This window comes from Brassica napus, chromosome C9, assembly GCF_020379485.1.
Source record: "Brassica napus cultivar Da-Ae chromosome C9, Da-Ae, whole genome shotgun sequence".
NCBI lineage: Eukaryota > Viridiplantae > Streptophyta > Magnoliopsida > Brassicales > Brassicaceae > Brassica > Brassica napus.
In genome coordinates this window covers 54963762-54977621 of record NC_063452.1, presented here as the reverse complement: position 1 = coordinate 54977621, position 13860 = coordinate 54963762, and the positions used below count along the sequence as shown (strand labels likewise).

General features: G+C 32.3%; 2 protein-coding genes across 2 annotated transcripts; both read right to left on the bottom strand.

Annotated features, from left to right (window-relative positions):
* Positions 1 to 1583: 1583 nt before the first annotated feature.
* LOC125593060 (probable aspartic proteinase GIP2) lies at positions 1584 to 2886 on the bottom strand. Its single transcript, XM_048769014.1, has 2 exons — positions 2597 to 2886; positions 1584 to 2350 (listed from the first exon to the last, which is right to left on the bottom strand). The coding sequence occupies exons 1-2, from the start codon at positions 2849 to 2851 to the stop codon at positions 2012 to 2014; spliced, it is 594 nt and encodes a 197-aa protein (XP_048624971.1). The 5' UTR covers positions 2852 to 2886; the 3' UTR covers positions 1584 to 2011.
* Positions 2887 to 6201: 3315 nt separating this feature from the next.
* Positions 6202 to 6681, bottom strand: LOC125592740 (probable aspartic proteinase GIP2). Its single transcript, XM_048768127.1, has one exon. The coding sequence runs from the start codon at positions 6679 to 6681 to the stop codon at positions 6202 to 6204; it is 480 nt and encodes a 159-aa protein (XP_048624084.1).
* Positions 6682 to 13860: the final 7179 nt, after the last annotated feature.

Genomic DNA, 13860 nt, shown 5'->3' with positions numbered 1-13860 from the left:
TGAAATAATCTCTCAATACTTCATCTATCAGTTCTGCTAATGAATAATATCTATAGATGTTATAATCTTTGTCAAATTGTTAGTATTATATATTTATTTTTTAATTAAATTACACACATTGTACTCTTATGGGTTTTGTCTACCAAGTTCAAGTGTAACATACTTGATAACTAGCAATAATATGAACTAGATCTCGATCCGCGCAACCGCACGGATTTATGTTTTTATTTATTTTTATATAAATATTTTGTTTTCAATTCTAAATTGGTATATATTATAATATATATGTGCCGATCAATTTTTAAAACATAATGAGTTTACGGTATATTTTTTTCATTGAATAGATTGTTTCAAACTTTCACATGTATTTGTATCTTCTTCTATATATATATATTTTCGGATAATTATTTCATTATTAAAATCGTAACTATATATATAAAGATTAGTAAAATATTGTTTTATTGTCATATTCAAAGATATTGTAACATTTCACAAATTTAGAAAGTTTTTAAAAAAATTAAACTTCTCGCTTCATAGATTTATATTATCGAGTAAATAATTAAACATTTAGTTTTTGTTTAAGTTTTAAAATAAACTATATAGTTTAAAATTTGTTTTCATTGGTTTAATGTAATAAAGATTAATCATTGTTAGATAATATAATTTTTGTAATTTTAAAAAAAATATTTATAATTTTAAAAGTTAACAGCGACAAATATTTAAATATTTAACATATGCAGGTATAGTATTACAACATTAAATTATACATATTTAATTTATACTATCTATAAATCCAGTTGATCATCTCTTGTTTAAATCTAATTATTGATAGCCCAATAAAAATTTCTAGTAGGCCCAAAATTTAAGTGATAAGATGATAGATTAAATGTAACATGACTTTCTAGGAATAGGTCAGTCCATTAGGTCCATTTTTAAAAAAATCACACATGAATCAAGGTTGTGACTTCTGTTTTAATATATAAGATGATATTCTAATATTCTATTATTATTGTCATATTATATCAACATTTAATAATGGTTTGATGGTTTATAATGATAAAAACAAAAAGTGATATATATTGGCATATTTACATGTTTTAAGTCTATTTTCTTTATGATTTCAGTACTCAATTTTTAACAACATCAAGTTCACTTGTATAACATACATTTTGCAATATCAAATATTTAAATATTAGTGTACATGATTATTTTAAATATTAAATCAAATAAAACTTAAATGTTAAAATATTTATTCATAAAAAACAAAAATAAGTACCCACACGGGTCGAGTTCTAGTTCAAGTTTTAATAGGAACACACGAGTAAAAGCTGAAATGGCAAAGAGGATCTATTAATGTTATGTGCGATTGATTTCATTCTTGGGAAGGCTGCGGTGGGCGCAAGGCGAGTACTTTCTTTTTTACGTGTACTTAATACTTGACTTGCTTTGAACGAGTAATGAATTTTTCGACTTGTACTTGACTTGTCGGAAACAAGTACTTGTTGTTTCGAATACTTGTCCAAAAATATGTTAATTGCAAGTTACTTGTCTTGTTCATTACTTACTAATTACAAGTACTTATTAATAATTTGGATATATTTCCAAGTTTGTAAGAATTACTTGGTAGATAATAATCTATGAGAGAATGTTATGAAAGTTTGTTATATTTACTCGACTTGTTAAAAACAAGAGAGTTATTTTAAATAAAATATTTGCACCTAATATACAAAGAAGAAGGAACTTAATACATATATATCGATACGAAAGTATTGATTACTTTTTTTTTGTCAAGTATTGTTTACTTCTTACAACAAAGAAATATCTATTTAGGACTTTAGTTTTTATGTTTAGTTATCATTTTTTCAGTCGTAAAACAAGTAACGAGTAATATCAAGGCGAGTCGTAACTTTTATTGTGATATTTGTTACTTGCAAGTAACAAAACTCAACGAACTACTTGATACAGGTCAAATAACAGGGTATAAAAGGCAAGTAAATACTCGCGCCCAGCCCTACTGCATGTAGCAGCGAGTGTTATGGAGCACAAGTGGGTCACTAAAAGCCACTCGCATGGTGCTAAAATCGAATTCGATCAAATATTCTTGAAGCTGATGTGTTCCAATGACCATGGACTCATTAGGTTTCTTTCCTCCGTCGACGAATGCCAAACAAATAACCGTCTCTGATACTCTCTCCACCATATTTTCACCTTGAAACCTCCACTTCACCTCCTTTCCATTCCCTGGCAGCCCAATCTCCATCACCGACCCATCTATGTTCTTCCCGGAAGCGCTATCTTCGAAACAATGTTTAAATGGTGCGTGTCCTGTGGTCTCAGTCATTCCTATTTTCTGTGAAAACGAAGTTAATTAAGACCCAAACAAAGATGATTAGTAGACTTGATATACATAAATATAAAATAATCCCGATGTTTTTAGACTATGCATATAAATTAAGAAAGTATTATAAAAGTTTGAGCAAAAATTTACATCTAAAAAGTTAAGTATTAAAAACCGGAAGGAGTATTTGAAATCGGATATCAAAAATTAAATTTATTAGTTCATTAAATAAAAGAGTTTTTTATTTTATTTTAATACCGTTGCTTTAAGCGTAAAAGACTGAGCAAGAGCATTGTAGACATCGGTTTGTAGTACGGTGTAAGGAACCACCGTGCTGAGCTGGGCTCCTCCTTCAAGCAAACTTGGGTTCAACGATAAAGGGATTCCGTCAACGTAGATTGACGTGGGGGAGATTAGATATTTTCCCGAGTCAATTTTTAAGGGCGTTAAAGTCATCGGAACGGGATTCTTTCCACCGAAGACCGGGGTATCATAAGAACTTGTGGCGCCCATATAGAATGTACCGACGCGGGAAGAAGGCAAGCAGAGAGCAAACTTCGGGATGACATTAAACGCTGACGTCACCTGTCTCCAGAACGGAAGTTCTCCCGAAGAAAGACCAATAACTCCGGAGATCGGAGGGGCAATGATAGAGTATTGATATCTCTAACTCCTTTATCAAACCAGAATACAAGATAGAACAATGAATACAAGATAGCTTTGCAGATTCCGATCACAATCACCTTCTCATGGCGAAGATGACTGATCACGACGATCTCATGGCGACCGTGCCGAGACTCATGGCGTCTACGAACAACAACATACAAAGCATGAAGAACAAGTGAAGAAGACGAACTATATTTATATCGTCTTTCTCCGTTAATCTTTCCAACTGCAAACCTTCTGAACCAAACCAAGGCTCCCCTGGCTCTTCCTCATTAAACACGTCAGCGTCCTCCCTGCCACGTCAGACTCGAGCTAATAGAAGTCTATCAATACATTCCCCACGAAATCAAGCTTGCCCACAAGCTTGTATGAAAAGAAACCACCAATTTATAAACTGACGTGCAGCCTCCACTGAGACGAAAGCATTGCAAGTATATATGCCTTGAACAATCCATTTTCACTTCTTATTCGTCTCTGCCCCTCTAGATTGCCAACCTTCTCAGAAGAATAAGTGAATCACCCTTACTTCTCCAGCGATGCCAAACAAAAGAAGAGCTTCTCCAATGGCAAAGCACAACATGTAATGGCAGACCTAGCACTTGCTTCAATCTAACTTTGTATTTGAACATCCCAGTTTTGTAACTCTTCTTCTTCCATTTCTGCCTTTCTTGTATCAGAGTGTGCAGCATGCATCTCTTGAAAAGCATCAATAACACAGCTCTTCTCTCTTTACACAATTGATGATTCACCACTTGTATTTCCAACTGTGTGCTTGGTTCTGTCATTTCTTCATGCTTACCAACCTTTATATCAAGAACATCAGTCCCATTTACTGTTGAAAACCACCAAATCAGTACATTTAGCCTCCTGAACCAAGTCAGTATTCTCTCATATACACCCGCCCTTGAAACCAAGCTTGCCCTCAAGCTTGAACAGAAGAAAATGATAAGGAATCTCTGCCATTCTGGTCTTGTATCTGCCACTGACTTAAACCTCCATTTATGAATCACGTGGAACTCTCCCTCACCAACCAAAAAATGTTGCAACACTTGTAAAATCTGCGGCATCTGGAACAAAAACATCTGCCCTGTCCTCTTGCTCATCAGACATGCATGGTATAGTACGTGGCATGGAAGAATTATGCTACTAATCCAAACACTGCCATTCTCTACTCTGAACCTCTCAAATGTGTGGATAACCGAGATAAGAGTAATAGCTAAGTTCTCACACTGAGACATTCCTGCAACTGCCTTGTTCTCACCCTGAGTTATTATTTTGCACAATGATCTCCATATTTCAGCCAGGACAGGAACGCATGGAAACCGAGAGTACCAAAACTTCAAACACTGTCCATCCTTGCGCTGCCGCAACCAGTCTCTCATATGCAGAATCCAACACGTATAATATAGGACATGATTGTATTGTTTACACAGCCCCACGTTCTCAGCTTTATATTTGAAGTGCCATGACTTGGAACTCCTCCTCTTTGGCTCCAAAGTTTGTTGTTCTGAAGTCAACAAGGTAATTACATCCAAACTTTTCATTTGGACATGACACAGTTGAGCCTGCAACAACCCACTCAACTTCTGAAGGCCCTTGACAGTTCCTGCAGATTCCTTCCTTGAATGCAAGGCCTCCTTTAGCTTCCTATCAACCAGAGAAGAACTTGGAGCTTTCTCAAGAAACAAATCAGGTTGCTCCACACAAGCACTGTCTGATATCTCACGTTTAACATCAGCTTGTTGCTCCATACCCGGAAGTGACGCAGGCTTAAGCTCTACTTCTGCCTCTTGAGCAGCTTCTGAACTTGAAACATGCCCATCACTAGAACTCACAGACACACTATCCAAAGTCGTTAATGCCATCGTCTTCACCAAATCTGGCCCCTTTAGAGACATCTCTGCAACTAATCTCTCCTCCTGAGCTGTAATACATAGTGACTTTGACACCTGCTCTGCTTCTTTCTCTGTACTTAGTTCGTCCTCATGACCAGTCTCAACAAAAACATCGTTCTCGAGTATTGTTTCAGATTGTACAGAAACTTCTGCAGCAGGGACAGTATGTATCACCATATCTCTTTCATGAACCGTCTCGGAATCTAAAGCTGGCTGAATCAAATCTGACAGAGAACAGTTCCTCACTACTCCAGTCTCATGAACAATGGCATTGTGTGAGGTTGATTCATCCGTGAAAGTTATGTCACCATTATCACCTGAACACAGTCGGGAATGTCGTCGCTTGTCTGCTTCCCACTCCAAGAAAGCTTTTTGGCCTCTATCATAACTAGCTTTCATTCTGATCTTCTCTGGATCATCATCAGCGCCAAATTGCCACAACAACGTTTCTTTCATATGTTTCCAGCTTCTAATAGGCCTCAAAGAATCGATACCACTAATGTACCTCTCAGCTTCATCCACAATGAATCCATAAGCCATGTGTAACTTCTCGAAGTCAGTGAGTCCCTTCCGAGCAAAGTAATGCTCCATCCACGAAATCCACTGCCTCAAGTCGACATCCGGAAACACTGGAACCGTAACGATTCCCATGACTGCGCTTGAATCCTCTCCGATCGTTGCGATCTGCTTCTCCACAGAATCCAATCGCTCTGCCGTCGCCTTATCGTCTCGCGTCACCAACGGATCTCTCTGCATCGTCTTGTTCGCATCATCTCTGGAAACTCCGCGATTTCCGTAACTTCCGTAATCTTCGCATCGTTCGTGAAACTCAATAGCGCCTCCGACGAATCCAGCAACAAAACCATCGCTTCCCTTGATTCTTGCCGCCGATTCACCGAACTTCATCATCACCGTAACACCACCGCGTTAGCTTCGATCACAGTTTTACCGCACCAATGATAGAGTATTGATATCTCTAACTCCTTTATCAAACCAGAATACAAGATAGAACAATGAATACAAGATAGCTTTGCAGATTCCGATCACAATCACCTTCTCATGGCGAAGATGACTGATCACGACGATCTCATGGCGACCGTGCCGAGACTCATGGCGTCTACGAACAACAACATACAAAGCATGAAGAACAAGTGAAGAAGACGAACTATATTTATATCGTCTTTCTCCGTTAATCTTTCCAACTGCAAACCTTCTGAACCAAACCAAGGCTCCCCTGGCTCTTCCTCATTAAACACGTCAGCGTCCTCCCTGCCACGTCAGACTCGAGCTAATAGAAGTCTATCAGGCAATGCCTTGGAGGTTTTTCTGGACGGCGCAGGAGAATGTGAAGGGGCGGAAAGAGACAAGGGAGGGTGGTATTCCGCTCTCTGTAGAGAAGATGGTGGCTTTGTCTTGAACGACACGGTCGGTTTTGGTCACGGTGTGGTTTGTGAGGAGGAAAGGACTTGGTTCACGGTAAAGACAGATTTTTCCGTCGCAGCCATTGCCGGAAATGGATTTGCAGGTGGAGCTCTCGCAAGTAACGAGGCGAAGTGATGATAAAGATTTGATGTTGCGGCAGTTGAGCCACGTGAGGTTGGTTCCAAGATCGAGGAGGAGGTTAACGGGAGACGACGTTGTGGCGGATCCGATGTAGATAAGTGTGTAATATTGTTTGGAGGGTTCGTGTTTGAAGATCGGGAGAATGTATTGGGCTTCCGATATCAGAGTTATGGCTGCAAACATGGAGACGAAGACGATGAGATGCGTATGGCCACCCATCTTTGTGTTTCTCAGGTGTTTTTTTTTTGGTTTATTTGTTGTAACGGCAATGAATGTGCTTTTTTCGTTTGAGATGAAGATGGACTACTGTCGATGTATGGTACTTATAGGTGTAAAATAAACTCTGTATCTAAGAAAATGAAAATATAGGTAGATGGAGTAGGATTCTTTAATGTTTTGAGCACGTTTTAATGTTTCTTCTAGTGTTTAAATTTCGCGCATTCCCGCAAAGGACACTATTAACTATGCACATGAGTACATGACAGATATATACACGTGACAACAGCTAGATTATATTTGAAAATTGGTGAAATATTGGTGTTCTTTAAACATTTAAGCGCTGCTCAAGTATCAATATAATAAAAAGAAAAGTATTAATATAAATCATGTAGTAGCTACTTCATCCCTAGTTTCTCAGTTAACTTCTGGTACTTGATCTTAATATAGCAATATGTGATCAATTATTGCTGGATCTTGAAATTGTATAAACAAACACATACTCCAATTTTAGTACGCAATAACCATCATATGTTAAGTTTAAGCTTCATGTCGATGCGTTTTAAATTTACCAGAAACTAGATTCATTGCCCATCTAGATACAACCAGTGGCGGAGGTAGTTTACTGAGAGGTGGGTCATATGATACATGTGAAATCAAAGGAAATTGTTTTTTTACTTGTGTTTTCCAGAGCAAACTGAAAATATAGTAAAATAGGCTTATTGATCCATATTATATACTATGTTGACTCTAAATTGACTCCGGTAAACACTTTAGCTAGCTGAGCTAGCCTACCTGATCTGCTACTGGATACAACTAACTATCATATTGTCTATACCTCTTGTCAAGCTTGGAATCCTGAAACACGCTTTCACAACAAAATAAAAGACAGCTCATTCTCTGTCTTTAGCACTTAACAAAAGAGACACATGCAATTGTATTTAGAATAGAAATAGCTCATAAAGAGCATATTAAAGTGCAAGAAAAAATGAAAAGGAAGAATATTAGATTTTCACCAAGGACAAAAAGATTTTTAATTGGATAATAGAAGATTAATAAGAGAGTGTTGCACCCAAGCAACTCTCTCAAGGTAACATCTCTTGTTCACATAACTAGCATAAACTCTTTCAAAGTCGTATCTCTTGTTCATTTAAATAGCATATTTATATTAACTTATTTGATAGGAAACCCTACAAACATCGGGCAGGTTTTTAGCATTTCTTCAGGCTTATAGACATTGTATCAGGTTTGTTGTTTAGTCTTGTGGCATTGTACTCTATTAATTACGTGGTTAGTTACTTAGTTAGTTATAAGTTGGTGACCTACTGTCTCTTATGAGAACTGAATATAAAGTTAAGTTTGTGGATCAGCAAATGAATATGAATCTAGAGACCATATTGTAGTTCTCCAAGAAGTCATTGACAATATACTCGCTTTACCTTTACGAAAAATGTATTTTTCAAATTGGAGATTAGCTATCTACAGTAATACAAACTAGAACTTGACCCGGAGTGTACGGATATTTGATTTAACTTATATACATTAATATTTTTTAAATGTTTAGTGTTTAATATTTTTAATGTTTACAATATATTTAAATTTTTATATGACTTCTTGAACAAAAAAATTGAATAAGTCACATCCTGTAGTTTAATTTATTGTTATAAACCATAATTTATTATATATTTATCATATTGATTTTTATTTGATTATTAGATAAATGAACTTATGTGTGAAACAACACATATAAATATTATATTGTATTAAAAGTTAACTATTCACATGTATACTTTACATTTAAATTAAATAATTATTTATATATTAATTTTATTTGTATTTATAACAATTTTAAAATATTAATGTAAACAAAGATTTAAATTATTTGTTATTATTTTTGTGTGTATGATAAAATAGACTATTTACCTTCAAAACGAAAAACATCTAACATGATTATTTTTTTGTCAGCATCCAACATGATTCTAATATATTAAATTTAAAGTTTGATTATTAAAACATAATGCAATATATATATTAGTTTAAATATATATAAAATGGAACTAGGTTTTTACTTTTTTGCAGAAATATACAAACCTTAAATTTATACAACATTTTTTGTTCAATAGATTTATACAGTATAACTCATTTAAATGGGTCAATGTATTTTGTAAATATGTCAAAGTAGACAATCTATCTTGCTAAAACTGAAGCAAAAAATAGAACTAATCTTCTTTTCAACAATTTCAATACATTTTTTTCCTTCCTTTTTTATTCTTCATAATTTTATCATTAATTACTTACCATAATATATATATCCACAGCTTTTCATTCCTTTTTTACTCATCTTAACAATTGATAATTTTGGAGCTTGGATATATTTCTTTAGAAGTTTTCTACTTTTGTTATTTCCCATGAAAACTATTATTATTTTAAAATAATACTCCCTCTGTTTCTAAATAATGAATGTTTTAGATTTTTCACAAATATTAAAAAAAATTAATATTTAACTATCAAAGAATTAATTTTTAAAATTATAACAATTTTCCATAAATTTAAACAAATAACATTTCAATAAATCCAAAATTGTCGATTAACATTTCTTGAAGCTTACAATTCATTATTAAAATTACATAGAAAATCTAAAACATTAATCTTTTAGAAACAAGTAAAAAATGCTAAAACATACATTATTTAAAAACGGAGGGAGTATCAGACAAATATAGATAATTACGAGATGGTAGTATACTGGTAGACAAACTTTTGCAAGTTAAGCAACTTGAGTTTGAGAAAATTTTCATTACAATTCACTTTGTGGTAATATAGATGTTTTAGACTTCATTTAAATATCTGAAGAGAGAGTCCATCAATGGATTGCACTTCCATTTAGAGATTAGTATGATCCTTTTCATACACATGTTATATTCTTAGATTAATTAAAAAAAATTCAGATAGATGATGTATATGACTGATGTTTAAATAGTAGTAAGTAGATAATAAAAACAGTTGGAAAAGAGAATAAAATAAATTATTGATATGAATTTTCATGTTTAGATTTTGTATAAAAACAAAAAAAAAACTTTTTTGAAAGTTTCAAAATTATTAATAAATGTGTGAAGTTCTTAAACATTAGGCGAATCTATATTATAAAAACTAGAGTACATTTAGAAATTGTTTGGAAACATGGATAACAATATAAAATGAGTATAATATTGTTTGAAAACATTGATAACAGTATATTAAGAAAAAAAAGAAGTAATGGACTTATGTTATTAGGAAAAATTGAGAAGTCAATTATATTATGAGAAACTATCTATATGAGTTAGCTTTAAAATATACTAAAATGGTCCAATCTAATTACCTAAAAACATCTTTTGTCTAAAATAATCATAAAGAAAAATTTAAACTTTATATAAATATTTTAAATCAAAATAATAATTTAAAATAGATTTATATCAAAAATTGATTCAAAAATATACATATATTCAAAAACTGATTTTTACTAAAATATTTTCCAATAGCCATTATAAGAAATGTTTCAATATATATAAGAAAAATACAATACAAAGCCCAATTTAAAACACCAACTTAAGTTATGGTTTTTATATTTCACATTAAGTTTAAAAAAATAATATATGTGATTATTTATATGATGGTACGTATAAAATAATATAACTATATGATTACTTTTATGATGGTCAATATAACATACGATTAATTATATTGAGGTGTGCACTTTGGTTATTTTATCAGTTCGGTTTGGGTTCAGTTTGGTTAATTTGGTTCTAGAATTTTTCCAACAGAAGTAAACCATAATTAGTTTGTTTTGGATCGGTTTTGTTTCAGTTTGTATTCGGCTTTGTTTGTGTTTCGATTCGATTCAATCAGGTTCCCTAATTTAGTTATTTTAAGAGAAATCATGTTTTAAAACATAAACGTATAGTAATGAAATCATCATGTTGGTGACTATGAAAAAATAAATTATGTAAACTAAATCCAATACAAATCTGAAACAATAGCCCTTAAAGAAAACACAAAAGGTTTATAAGAATACAATCAAATTAAAGTTAACTTAAGTAAATAGAAAATTAAAAAAACATCGATAATAATGACTCTTGAAAATAAACTATGTAAATTAAATCTAATATAAAATTGAAACAAAAACCTTAAAACCCCATAAATTTTTTATAAGAACACAGTTAAACCAAAGTTACCTAAAGTAAAGAGAAAATTAAAAAATAACATTGTTAATAAAGTTAACAGTGACTTTAGTCTTAGGATTTTAGTATATCGTATATTGATAGTATGTTTAATTCAAATAATAACAAAAACCCATTGTTTTATCTGTTTGGTTTATTTCGGTTCGATTCGGATCGGTTTCAGTTTGGGTTGGGAAATATTAAACAAAACTATTTGATAATAGACTTTGGTTTGGTTTGGATTGGTTTCACTTCAGTTGGTTCGGTTTGACTCGGATCGGTTTTTTGTCCACCCTTAAATTATATGATGATACATATCCCCTTTATATTAAAGGAAGAGCATTTGTCTTAAATGCATTCACATTGACTTTGACAGGTAGCGGCTTGACAAGGATTTCAGAACAAGGCTGCTGATGTGGCGACTTTATAGAGCTTCTCAAAAAAAAATTGTGTGTTTAAAGACAAGGTTTCCTAATTTAAGTTTACTAACTAGATCTCGAACCGCGCAACCGCGCGGATTTTTATTTTCATTTATTTTTATATAAATATTTTGTTTTCAATTCTAAATTGGTATATATTATAATATATATGTGTCTATCAATTTTTAAAACAAAATAAGTTTACGGTATATTTTTTCATTGAATAGATTGTTTCAAACTTTCACATGTATTTGTATCTTCTTCTATATATATATTTTTGGATTATTATTTCATTACTAAAATCGTAAGTATATATATAAAGGTTAGTAAAATATTTTTTTATTGTCATATTCAAAGATATTGTAATATTTCACAAATTTAGAAAGTTTTTAAAAAATTAAAATTTTTGCTTCATAGATTTATATTATCGAGTAAATAATTAAACATTTAGTTTTTGTTTAATTTTTAAAATAAACTATATAGTTTAAATTTTTTTTTCATTGGTTTAAGGTAGTAAAGATTAATCATTGTTAGATAATATGATTTTTATTATTTAACAAAAAAATCTTTATATTTTAAAAGTTAACATCGATAAATATTTAAATATTTAACATATGGAGGTATAGTATTAAAATATTAAATTATATCTATTTAATTTATACTATCTATAAATCTAATGGATCATCTATTGTTTAAATCCAATTATTGATAGCCCAATAAAAATTTCTGGTAGGCCCAAAATTTAAATGATAAGATTAGCGATTAAATGTAACATGACTTTTTAGGAATATGTCCATTAGGTCTATTTAAAAAAAAAAATCACACATGAATCAAGGTTGTGACTTCTGTTTTAATATATAAGATACTAATGGGATACAAACTTTTCAGTTTGGACGTCAGCGGGGAACGGCAAACTGAGAGAGATCAGAGGGTGAGCAGTAAGCCAAGTTAGTGAAAGCTAAATGTGCAGCCGGTGTGGTGGTCACCTTCATGGTTATGACGAAAGAAAATTGTGATCCGGAACGATACGTAGACAAGAAGAATAAACGGCGAGTAACAAAGAGTCAAAATGGCTTACTGCTTACGTTTATAAATACTTTTCACAACATGTCTTGCTGTTACAAAGGAAGAATACAACAGCATTGAGATTCTTCCAAGCTTCAGAATTACCACACGGTAAAAAATTTTTAGATAAAGATAGATTTTGTTCTATATGAAGTACAATCGATGAAGAATCTACTTTTAAGTGATGTACTTCACATGAACAAATTGAAGCTCACTTTTCTTGCTCACAGTAATCCCAGGAGCTTCCTCCATGTCGACATCTTCAACCACCATGCGTTCAGGTAACTCCCATTGAAAATGATACAACAGACTCGCCAGACAAAACTTCACAGAAATCGTCCCCCTTTAATCCAGGATAGATTTTCCTACCGCTCCCAAACGTTAACAGCTCAAAGTGTTGTCCTTTTGCATCAATGTTATTATCTATAAACCTCGAGGGGAACGACTTCGGTGGATTTATACATGAGTCAAAATATTTTCCTACGGACAGTGTGATACTTGTTTTTTTTTATAATCTCAAATCATTTGTCAAAACATTTTCGCGTCGAAAAAAAAAACATTTTCGCGTCGGCTTCATGACTTGATGAATAGTTTAGGATGATGAGTTTGGTCTGTTTCATGCACGTACGTTTTTGTTAATTGATGCGTTTGGTCTGTTTTACTAAAAAGCTCATGCACGCACGTAAGGAAATTAGGGATTGCAGGGCGTTTTACAGAGGCTTTCATTTTCATCTGGTGTTTTTTTTACTATATTGCAATTGTCTTTTACAATCGTTTTGAGTTATGGAAGATCTGTCTATCTCGAACTTCTTTGTTATTCTTAAATTAATAGAAACCCTCTGTTTTATTACTTTGTTCAGTTTTGTTTTATTTGTTTATGATTATTTAACTTTACAACTATGATATACTAAATTTGAAAATATCTAAGAAAATAGTAATAAATTTAAATTCAATTTTTTTCGTACTAACGGTTTGACCATTTAAATATCGTTTCACTATTTTTATGAGTCCGGGATACACCTCATATATGAATTCCGTAAGCTTGATTTTATTGGTTTACGTTAGATACATATTATAGTAAATATTAAAATGAATTTACGTATTTAATTGTCAAGTCAAATTATTTTCGATTAATTGTTTTATGACTTCTAATTTTCGAATTATACTTTATCGGTCCCCTTATTATTAACTCTCTCATTAGTCTTGGAGTTTAAGCCAGAAAATCATATAAGGTGCATAAATCGGAAATAAATTATACTCCAACTTATAAGCTGGAGCTCGGATTTGACTTGGAGATTACGCAAACCATTAAATAAGGTACCAGAAATCGGAAATATAATATATTCGTAATTAAGATTTTGAGTTTGCACCAAGTATTGCCTGTTTGAGAATATTTTTATTGTTTTTGGAGTTATAAAGTTATGGGAGCACAATATTTTTATTGTTTATGTATACGATTTGATTTTCTTTATATGATAAAATAACTTTGTCTAAATGATTAATTA

Excerpts from the sequence above, each read along its gene's own strand:
- LOC125593060 (XM_048769014.1), bottom strand. The coding sequence starts at position 2,851 with ATGGGCGCCACAAGTTCTTATGATACCCCGGTCTTCGGTGGAAAGAAT. Across the intron at positions 2,351-2,596 it reads CTTTTACGCTTAAAGCAACG|AAAATAGGAATGACTGAGAC; the intron begins GTATTAAAATAA and ends TCGTTTTCACAG.
- LOC125592740 (XM_048768127.1), bottom strand. The coding sequence starts at position 6,681 with ATGGGTGGCCATACGCATCTCATCGTCTTCGTCTCCATGTTTGCAGCC.